This window comes from Leptopilina boulardi, unplaced genomic scaffold (assembly GCF_019393585.1).
Source record: "Leptopilina boulardi isolate dan_hultmark-lab unplaced genomic scaffold, ZJU_Lbou_2.1 LbouV2_362, whole genome shotgun sequence".
Classification (NCBI taxonomy): Eukaryota; Metazoa; Arthropoda; class Insecta; order Hymenoptera; family Figitidae; genus Leptopilina; species Leptopilina boulardi.
In genome coordinates this window covers 3264698-3275915 of record NW_026137932.1, presented here as the reverse complement: position 1 = coordinate 3275915, position 11218 = coordinate 3264698, and the positions used below count along the sequence as shown (strand labels likewise).

The window sequence follows — 11218 nt, the reverse complement described above, 5'->3', positions numbered from 1 at the left end:
AAAATATTTTTTAGGCAAAAAATTTTAAAATTTTTATTTTAAAAAATTATTTCTTAAAAAATTGTTTATCATAAACGTTACGTACTTCAGCTTCGTTAAAATTCAAAATAATTGAATTTTTGAAGAATATTATAAAAATCATTTACAATTATTAAATTTCAGAAAGTTTTAAAACTGAAATTTTTTAAAACAATAGAATTCAAGTGATTTTGAATTGAAATTTTTTTGATGATTTCTGTTGCTGAAGAATTTGATTAAAAATTAAAGATAAAAATTGAATTTAAAATTTTTTTAATAAATGCTAATTAGTTAATAAATATTTTACTTTCAATAATTAATGTTATTAGATATTAAATCGATTTTATTAATTTCTTAATTAAAAAAAAAAAATTCTAACAGTTCAATTTTAGAGTTTTTATTTGAAATTTTGTTTAAATAATTGAATTTTTAGAGAAATATTTTAAATTATTACAAATAATTAAACTTTCGAAGAGTTTATAGTTTGCAATTTTTCAGAAATAATTAAATTTCAAAAGATTTTGTCAAATTTCAGACAATAATTAAATTTTACAGAATTGAAAATAATTTATCAAAAATATAATATTGTAGATAACATTTTTAAAAATAATTGCGAATTTTCCAATATTTAAAATTCATACTTTTGAAATTAAATGATCTTCAAGTGATTTTTAATTGAAATTTTTGGTGATGAAGAATTTATTAGAAATTACAGACAAAAATTGAATTTCAAAATTTTTTAAATTAAAAATTCTTTCAAATAATTTAATTTTTGAAGAATACTATAAAAATCATTTAAAATCAATAAATTTTGGAAGAGTTACAGTTGAAATTTTTTGGGAAATAATTAAATTTTAGAAGGTTTTAAATTGAAATTTTTGAAAATAATTGAATTCAAAAGATTTTGAATTGAAATTTTTTTGGTGATTTTTGTTGATGAAGAATTTGATTAAAAATTAAAGACAAAAATTGAACTTTAAAATTTTTTTAATTGAAAAATGCTTTCAACTACTTGAATTTTCGTAGAATATTATAAAAATCATTAAAAATAATTGAATTTCGGAAGAAATTTAATTAAAATTATTAAATTTCAAAAAAGTTTCAGATAGAAAAATTTTAAAAATAATTAAATTTTAAAAGGTTTTAAATTGAAATTTTTGGTAATTTTATTTGATTTTTTTTAAAACTGTAAACAATTGTTGAATTTCACAAAAAATTTGTAATTGAAAAATAATTGAAGATAATTGAATTTGTGAAGAATTTCAATTATTAAAAATAATAATTAATTTAGAGAAAATTTTAGTTAAAATTTTGTTAAATAATTGAAATAAAAAAGATTTGAATAAACTCTACATTGTATACTAAAAAAATACGTATTTTGATTAAAAATTTAGTAAAAAAAAAATGTAAAAAAAAATGTAAAAAAAAACTCGAAAAATTAGAATCTTATTTAAATAAGTCAAAAAAAAAGTCGTATTATCCGAGGCTTGAAATTATTTTAAGACAACATAATTTTCAAAGAATTGAATTTTAGATGATTTATAAAATTAAAATTTTTTGAAATAATTAATTTCAGAAAGTTTTATATTTTAAAAAATTTAGAAATAATTAAATTGTACAAAAGATTTAAAATTAAAATTTTTAGAAGTAGGTCATTAAATTTCAAAAAAAAAGGTTTGAAAATTTTAATTCAAAATTTTTTTTAATTTCTGTGAATAATTTTACAGAATTTTAAATTAAAAAAATATTTGTAATAATTGGTTATTTGAAAAACATGATGGAAATTATTTAGAAATTATTAAATTAATAAGATGAGATTAATGGAAAATTTTAGTAATTTTATGTGCTGAAAATTAATTTTTTTTTTAGAAATTTCAAAAAATTATTGAATTTTCAAAAATGAAAAATATTATCAGATAATTAAATTTTTGAAGAATTTTATTTAAATTATAGAAAATAATTAATTTTCGGTTATATTAAAAATTTTTGTAATATAGAAATTCGTTTTAATGAAAATTCTACAAAATACTAATTCAAACAAATAAAAAAAATTCGCCTCAAAAATAATTATGACAAATTTCATAAAATGAAAATTCTAACTAATGATTTTTTTAAAACATAATCATGCGTCCGAAAAAAAAAGTCAAAAACTTGATAAAATTCGAGGTCTGTAAATAATTAAAATAAAAAAAAAAATGACGCATTTTATTAACTTGAATACTTATATTGTCACAATTTATTACAAGATTACATGTATTCTACAATTTTTGTTTTTCCTTTTTTTTTTTTTTTAATTATTTATTTTTAATGTCTCTGTATCTCTCCTTCTTTCACATTTGACATGCGTACACTTGTATAAACTCTGTCATTAGTACGCATAAACCACAAAACTATTGTGTGTGTGTATGTGTGTGTGATGCACAAATTAAAATATATTTATATATATTTATATTTTTTTCTTTTACAAAAAGAAAAGAACAAAAAAAAAAAAATGAAAATAAGAAAATGCATCGAAAATTGTTCGTGGTTCGCTTCGTTCACTGAAAATTGTCCCGAAAATCCAGAATTGAGCGGAGCGAACACATTTTTGTTGTTTTTTTTTTTTTTTCATTATTCGCTAGTACTGTGTCGCGTGTATGTTTGGGGGATGTGTATGTGTGTGTGTGTGATGTGATGTAATGCTCCTCAATAATTACGAGGACGATGTATTTTCCCCGTTGCTCTCGAGATAGCCGCCAGAACCATTTACGACAAACGACGTCCCCAATCCGTACAAGTGACCGCAGTATTTTGCATCGTCGATATTGTCCTCAAAGAACATCTAAAATAAATTTTTTTTTATTTAATATTATCTATTCATTATATATGTGGTCATATCTCTAAAACCTTTAATTTTTATATCCCTCTAATATATATTTTTTTAATTTCAAAAAGATTTTACCTATTGTTAGAGATATTAATTTTTAATACGTGCAATAATTTAAAAAAAAAAACTTAAATTTTCCAAGAATTTTAATGGGAAAAAAAATATAAATAATTGAATTGTATATCTATTAAAATTATCATATTATACCGCTATAATTATAAAATTAAAAAAATAATAATAATTTTGAATTTATCTAAATTTTAATGTTACGAAATTTACTTCAATATTAAGTTTTTAAATATGTATTTTTTTTTTTAAATGAAAATAAATAAAAACAAAAATTATATTTTTCCTGTATTATATTGTGTGTGGAAAAATAAGAAAAATAATTTTATAGTTTATAATAATTCGATGAGATAAAAACATACCTCACGCATCTTAAAAAATACCATGCCCGTCAATAAAGAATCGGAACCTGCTTGATGCTGTGGACCAACTCTTTGAAGTTCCAACTGTTCCGCCACTTCTTGTAGTCCACCTTTTAAATTTTTACAAGATTTCATGAGGTACTGTAAAGCAAAAAAGAAAAAAAGAAGATAATTTTAAAACAATTTTTTAACGAATAATAATAATAATAAATATTTTTTATAAAATAGAAAACAATAAATATAAAATAATAAATATATAATAATAAATATGTAATTAATAATATATACCTATATACCTACACAAAATGAAAATTAATTTAATTTTTTTTTATAATAATAATAAATCATTATATAAATATGAAAAAAAAAGAAAATTTAGAGAGAAATTGTTAATTTTCTCACTTTAACATCATAAATTGTTGGAAAGTATATCCTAAGTAAATCGAAGAATTCACTTTCTTCTTGTGGTAAATTTTGATCAGTAAGAAGTTTCAAAAGATATCCAAAATCATAGCCAGAATGAAACGATAGCCATTTAATGTCATCCATTAGAACAATACCAGATGTCATTAAAAGTTCCGCAAAATCTAAAGGATCGATTCCTTCTTCTTCGTGTTTTTTAAATTGTATACCGCTGTTTTGCAACATATCTATACTATCTTGTGCATACATATCCTCTCTGAAATAATAATAATAATACTTTAAAAAAAAACATACTTCTCGAAAAAAAAATGCTAAAAATAACATTTTTGGGACGTATGAATAAGCTCTAAAAATTTTTTTTTTATAATTATGATTTGGAGCGGTTCAAGTTCTACACATTTAGATTCTACACCGTATAAATTCTACACGTTAAATTGTACAATGTTGTATTCTACACAAGTTCAATTTTGCACAATTTATTTGTTAAATTCTACACAGTTAAATTGCACACCGACAAACTCTACACACATTCATATATTTAAAAATAAAAATTAATTCGTTAAATTCCACACAGTTAAATTGTACACCGTTAAAGTCGACACACGTTTATATTTAAAAATAAAAATAATTTTGTTAAATTCTACACAGTTAAATTGAACACCGTTAAACTATGCACAAATTTGTTTAAAAAAATGATAATTATTACTATAAAATTCTACACAGTTAAATTCTACAAAATAAATTTCTTCGCAGTTTATTAGTTGTGTTAAATTCTGCACTGTTAAATTCTACACACGTTTGTATAATAAAAAATATTAATTTTGTTAAATTCTACACAAATTTATTTTAAAAAATGAAAATTATTACTGTAAAATTCTACACAGTTAAATTCTACAAAATAAATTTATAAATTTTGTTAAATTCTGCACTATTAAACTCTACACACGTTTATATAATAAAAAAAAATTAATTTTGTTAAATTCTACACAGTTAAATTGAACATCGTTAAATTCTACACTAATTAGTTGTTGGATAATTAAAAATTTTTTTTTTAATTCTACACAATTAAATTGCATACCGTTAAACTCTACACACGTTTATTATTTAAATATAAAAATAATTTTAATAAATTCCACAGAATTAAATTGCACACTGTTAAATTCTACACAAATTTATTTTAAAAAAATGGGAATTATTATTGTAAAATTCTACACATTCAAATTTAAACCGCTAAACTCTACACATTTTTTTTATTAGAAAAATTTGATTATTTTCAAGTCTATACAGTTAAATTATTGATAAAATTATTTTTTAATTAAGCTAACTAATTTAATATAACATTACCCGAATATTATTTTTTGATATACATTTGCGTTTAATTATTAACGTAAAGCTAATTTTTTTTACAAAATTTATAGAATTACTTTTTAATTTCTTTCAAATTAAACTGTGTAGAATTTTACAGTAATAATTTTCATTTTTTAAAATAAATTTGTGCAGAATTTAACGGTGTTCAATTTAACTGTGCAGAATTTAACAAAATTAATATTTTTTATTATATAAACGTGTGTAGAATTTAACAGTGCAGAATTTAACACAACTAATAAACTGCGAAGAAATTTATTTTGTAGAATTTAACTGTATAGAATTTTATAGTAATAATTATCATTTTTTTAAAAAAATTTGTGCATAGTTTAACGGTGTTCAATTTAACTGTGTAGAATTTAACAAAATTATTTTTATTATTAAATATAAACGTGTGTCGACTTTGAAGGTGTACAATTTAACTGTGTGGAATTTAACGAATTAATTTTTATTTTTAAATATGAATGTGTGTAGAGTTTGTCGGTGTGCAATTTAACGTGTAGAATTTATACGGTGTAGAATCTAAATGTGTAGAACTTGAACCGCCCCTTATGATTTGATATAGAATCTTATTCTGTAGAATATTAATTTTGCAGAATATTTATTTGTTCGAATATTAATGTTTTTAGAAAATGCAAATGATCGAAAATCAATATTTGACAAAATTTTTATTTAGTCGAAATTTAGTTAGAAATTTAATTTGATTGAATCTCAATTTAATGGAAACTTTGTCTTATTAATTTTTAATTAATTTTTCTTTTTTTTAAATTAATATTAATTTGGCAGAATTGTAATTTAAAAGAATTTTAATTTTGCAGAAAGAGGATTAAGAAAGAATATTAATTTTTTAGAATATTTATTTACTCGAATATTAATATTCAGCGAAATTAAAATAATTGAATATCAATTTGCCAGAAATAATTCGACGGAAACTTCAAATTTGACAATTTTCTTGATAATTTCTGATTGATCAAATTTGAAATTTCCGTTGAATTATTTTTGGCAAATTGATATTCGATTATTTTAATTTTCTGAACATTAATATTCGAGCAAATGAATATTCTTGCAAAATTAATATTCATTCTAATCCTCTTTTTTGCAAAATTAAAATTCTTTTAAATTACAATTCTGACAAATGTTTCTACAAGGCAAAGTTTCCATCAAATTGAGATTCGATTAAATTAAATTTCTAACTAAATTTCGACTAAATGGAAATTTTGTCAAATTGATTTTCGATGCATTTTCTAAAAACATTAATATTCGAACAAATAAATATTATGCGCAAAATTAATATTCTACAGAATAAGATTCTTAAAATCTTTTTTTAAAAAAAAAATACTAGATGAAAATTAAAAATATTAACAAATTTTTGAAGACAAAGAAAAGAAAAAAACTTACTGAAGATTGAATTTAAAGTTGAACTGCCACGTTGTGTAACTACCGCCTGGTGTGTTACCTGTCTCATCTAAAAATGTGAGACCAAGTTGTATAATCCTCAGTAAGTCTACATTACAACGTAAAAGTTGATATTGATAGTCTGCACTCGTCCTAAATTCACCTAAAATTATTTACAGTATTTTTAAATTTTTCTTTTTCTTTTTACACTTTTTTCTTTCTTGTATCAATTCAAATTTTTTTTTTTTTTTTTTTAATCCATTCAATATGTACAAATGCATTAAATTTTCGATTGCAATTCCATTTCAATGTAGACAAACATTTAAATTATTTTTTCCTATATGAAAATATATTATTTACCGTAATAATTTTAGATGTGTTTTATTTTTCGTTTTGACGAAAAAAAATTATTAAACCCGATTTTTTTAATACCGAATTTTTACTTTACAGAATTATTCTTGACCCAACATTTTATTTAAAAAAAAAAAAAATTATAATTTATCAGAATTCTCATTCAAGAGAATTTTAAATAATTCAAATTTTTAAATGCCAGAAATTTAAAAAAAAATGGAAAAATAATAAAGATGTAAAAAAAATGTGTTGAATCAAAAATTATTATTATTATTATTAATTACCAATCGGTCTTGCGACAACTCCTGGAAATTCTGTGTCCATTGCTATATACTGATATTGTTGTACTACTTGACGTATCGCTCGAAACTCTTCTTCTAGATTGTGTCCCCATACATCTCGTATTCCACATTCCTCATTGTTGGGCATATTAGGCCCACCCTTCTGTTGACCCACGCCTAAGAAAAAAAAAAAAACGAAAAAGAAGAATTTTCCTTCTGTTAAAATTTTGCAAACTTCTAATTTCCGATTTTATAGTGATTTTTTTTTTTTTTTTTTTGAAGAAACTCTACATTGTATACTAAAAAAATATGTATTTTGATTAAAACTTTAGTAAGAAAAAAAAAATGTAAAAAAAACCTCGAAAAAGTAGAATCTTATTTAAATAAGTCAAAAAAAGTCGTATTATCCGAGGCCTGCAATTATTTTAAGATAACATAATTTTCAAAGAATTGAATTTTAGATTTATAAAATTAAAATTTTTTGAAATAATTAAATTTCAGAAAGTTTTATATTTTAAAAAATTTAGAAATAATTAAATTCTACAAGATTTTTTTTTATTTATTTATTTTATTTTATTTATTTTATTTTATTTATTTATTTTATTTATTTTATTTATTTTATTTATTTTATTTATTTTATTTATTTTATTTATTTTATTTATTTTATTTATTTTTTTATTTATTTTATTTATTTTATTTATTTTATTTATTTTATTTATTTTATTTATTTTATTTATTTTATTTATTTTATTTATTTTATTTATTTTATTTATTTTATTTATTTTATTTATTTTATTGAAAAATGCTGTCAGATAATTGAATTTTCGAAAAATATTATAAAATTCATTAAAAATAATTGAATTTCAAAAGAGTTATAATTGAAATTACTAAATTTCTAAAAAATTTTAGATGGCAAATTTTAAAAGGTTTCAAAATGAAATTTTTGGAAACTTTATTTGTTTTTTTTTTATTATTAACAATTATTGAATTTCATAAAGTTTGTAATTGAAAAATAATTGAATTGAATTGAAAGATAATTGAAGATCTTCATTGTTTACTAAAAAAAGATGTATTTTGTTTGAAAATTTATTTAAAAAAATGTTAAGAAAAGAAAAGTTGAAAACGTCGCATTTTATTTAAATAAGTCGGAGAAAGTCGTATTTTCAAAAAAAAAATCAGAAAAAGTAAAAAAAAAAAAAAAAAAAAAAGTCGTATAATCCAAGGCCTGACTACATATTTAGATTTTCATTTCTAAATAAAACAATACAAACTCTCGAATATAAAAATAATTTACTTTGATAATGTGGTTTGAGTTCTTCGTAAATTTTCTAAAAAGGGTCATTTTTTTCTCTAATCGTAAATGACTGCACATTTTTGAGAAACTTCAATGCTCGAGTTATTATTATTATTATTATTTTCTATTATTATCTTCGTATTCTTTCATTCTGTCTACACCTGAAGTTAGTCGTATTTGTGTATATATTTTTGTTCTTTTTTTGTTATTTTTTTTTTTTTTTTTTTTTTTTTTTATACAGATTTTGACATTTTGCAATGTGGTTTTGTATTGTTTTTGAATTTTCATTCTAAAGAAATAGTTTTAATAAAATTAAAATTATTTATAATTAATATTAGTATCTATTTTAAATATTGTGTAAAATTTTTAAAAATAAATTTTTACTCTTCGTAATTTATTTCAATACAATTAAGAGTTATTAATATTATACTAATTTAATTGTGTTGAATTATTTTTTTTTTAAACTTTTATTCAAAATTTAAAGAATTGTTAATCAGGGTGACTACTAAAAATCTGAATTAAAATTCCAGGACTTTTCCAGGACTTTTCAGGAAAAAATTTCTTATTTTTCCAGGACATTAAATTGGATGACTTTAAGGAATAAAAAATTTTTTAGTTTAACTATTGTTTTCAGAAATTATTAAAAAATTAATTAATTACTTAAGTAAATTTTCATTTTACTTATTTAATGAATTTTTTAGAAATTTTTGAAAATTTAAAAGCAAAATATAAAAAATTCAAGTAGAAAAATTAAAATTCCAGGACTTTCAAGGACATTCCAGGACATTTTTTCAAATTCCAGGACATTTTCAGGACTTCCAGGACTAGTAGACACCCTGTTAATTTAATTATTTGAGATCAAATTTTTTTTTCCCTCGCCGTAATTGAAACATTTTTAAGATTTCTATTGGTTCCAATTACGGTGGGCAAAAAATATCTTCAAAATACAGGTGTAATTTTTGTTACCGTAATTGATACACCGAAATTGATATAAACGCGCAGTAATAGAAAATTATGGTATTAGTTTTAATTTCTCATATTTGTTGAAATAATCGATTTTTATAAAGTTAAAAAAATTTTTTTTTTATTAGCTAAATAACATAAGATTTTAGTTTAATAAATCTTAAATTGACTTTATACAATAGAAATATCGAATTTTCTATTTCAAACGTGTTTTTACTTGAATTGCGCAGTAATTAGTGCATTTACCCTATTATAATTTAAAAAAAATTGTAAATTAAAGAAAAATCATTTTTTTTCTGTATAAAAATTAATTGTACAGAGTTTTTTCTGCTGTAGTATTTAACAGTGTAGAAATAAATTTTAATTTAAAAATTTTAATTTAACATTTTTTTTCTGTTTCAGTGTAATAATGTGTAGTTCTTTTTTTTTTCTTTTTTTTGTAGAATTATTACGAAAGCGCTCAAAATGTTTTCCCTTATTTTTGAAATAAAAAAATAAAATTTACTAAGAAAAAAAAAAAATTATTTCATACCTGTTGCTGAAGGCATTTGAGAAGTTTATTTGAACCTTTCAGAAAAAAAAGAGTATCCAATATTTTGTCCTCGATGCATGTAATTTTTTTCACATTACTGAAATCAAAAAATTTTTTTTTTCGTTATTTAAATAAAAAAGAAAAAACAACAATGAAAGTTAATTTAATAAATTTTTCTTATGTATTTAATTCGTTTTTTTTGTTTGTTTAATGATTCAGTAAATTTTTTTTTATTTTAGTCAATAAAATAATAACTTTAATAATTAAATTTAAAAAAATAAAATTTTTCGCTTAATAAATACAAATAGGAATTTATTTGAAGCAAAAATTATCGAAATTGCAATTTTGTTTTTTCCTAATTTATATTATTTTTCATTGTTTAAAAATAACAATTGAAAACTTCAATAAAAATGAATAAAAAAAAATACATTGTTTACAAAACAACTTTTTAAATTCGCAAACGGCGAAAGCAAACTTTTTTTTTTTAATCACTATTGTAATTATTATTATTGTAAATTATTTACTAAATTGAAGAAAATATTTTATTGAAAACACAGAAATTTTCATCTTTTATTCAAAATTATTGTACATTGTTTACTTTTCTATTTTTGTGAAAATCCTTCCAATGGAGAAAAATGTTTGGTCGTTTGAAATTTTTTCTATATATTTAAAAAATTCATTATAATTGACAAAATATATCAAAGAAATGTATTTTATACTTGAAATTGTCAAAAAAAAAGAAAGAAAGAAAGAAATGAATTGAGCATAATTATCTTGTTAGATAAATGAGGAATTTCGGAGAATTTTTAAGTTAAATTTATTAATTTATAAATGGCTTTGTTGAAATTAATTGTAGAAAATAAATAATTTAAACTTTAAATATACTTACTAAGAACTTTAAAATTTTTGTAGTTGTTTTACAATTTTTCGTTCAAATGGAGAAGAGGTTAGTTTTATGTTTCTACTCATTAACTATATGTGAAGTCTGAAATTTGCCAATATTCTCTATTTCTCTTTGCTGACAGAGATTTTGTTGTGACAGAAAGATAAGCACAAACAGAGTTGGATTGGTTTTGAAAAGAAAATATTAAAGCTTGTCGCGTGTGCGTTTAACTAAAGGCGAACCTCCGAAATGTTACAGGGGTTCTATTCTTGGTACTGAATTCTGTTCTGTACAATGGAAATTTGACTTCGAGTGGTATAAACCAATCGTTGCAAAGATTCGAAAAATAATCACCAATCAAAAATGTCAATCAATTGTCGTAATTTTATTGTGGCGTACAGTATAAAGGCCAACGCACA

At 20.5% G+C, this 11218-nt stretch overlaps 1 protein-coding gene across 1 annotated transcript; it reads right to left on the bottom strand.

Annotated features, from left to right (window-relative positions):
- Positions 1 to 2485: 2485 nt before the first annotated feature.
- On the bottom strand, positions 2486 to 10977 carry LOC127286530 (CCR4-NOT transcription complex subunit 7). The gene is made up of 7 exons (XM_051312973.1): positions 10806 to 10977; positions 9917 to 10013; positions 7131 to 7304; positions 6499 to 6658; positions 3715 to 3991; positions 3313 to 3453; positions 2486 to 2839 (listed from the first exon to the last, which is right to left on the bottom strand). Exons 2-7 carry the CDS (start codon positions 9930 to 9932, stop codon positions 2711 to 2713), a joined length of 897 nt encoding a protein of 298 aa, XP_051168930.1. The 5' UTR covers positions 9933 to 10013; positions 10806 to 10977; the 3' UTR covers positions 2486 to 2710.
- Positions 10978 to 11218: the final 241 nt, after the last annotated feature.

Bases quoted from the DNA above. Each gene is read 5' to 3' on its own strand.
- LOC127286530 (XM_051312973.1), bottom strand. The intron at 3,454-3,714 runs GTGAGAAAATTA...TTTGCTTTACAG, and splicing joins CAACAATTTATGATGTTAAA to TACCTCATGAAATCTTGTAA. The intron at 2,840-3,312 runs GTATGTTTTTAT...AATTTATTTTAG, and splicing joins TATTTTTTAAGATGCGTGAG to ATGTTCTTTGAGGACAATAT.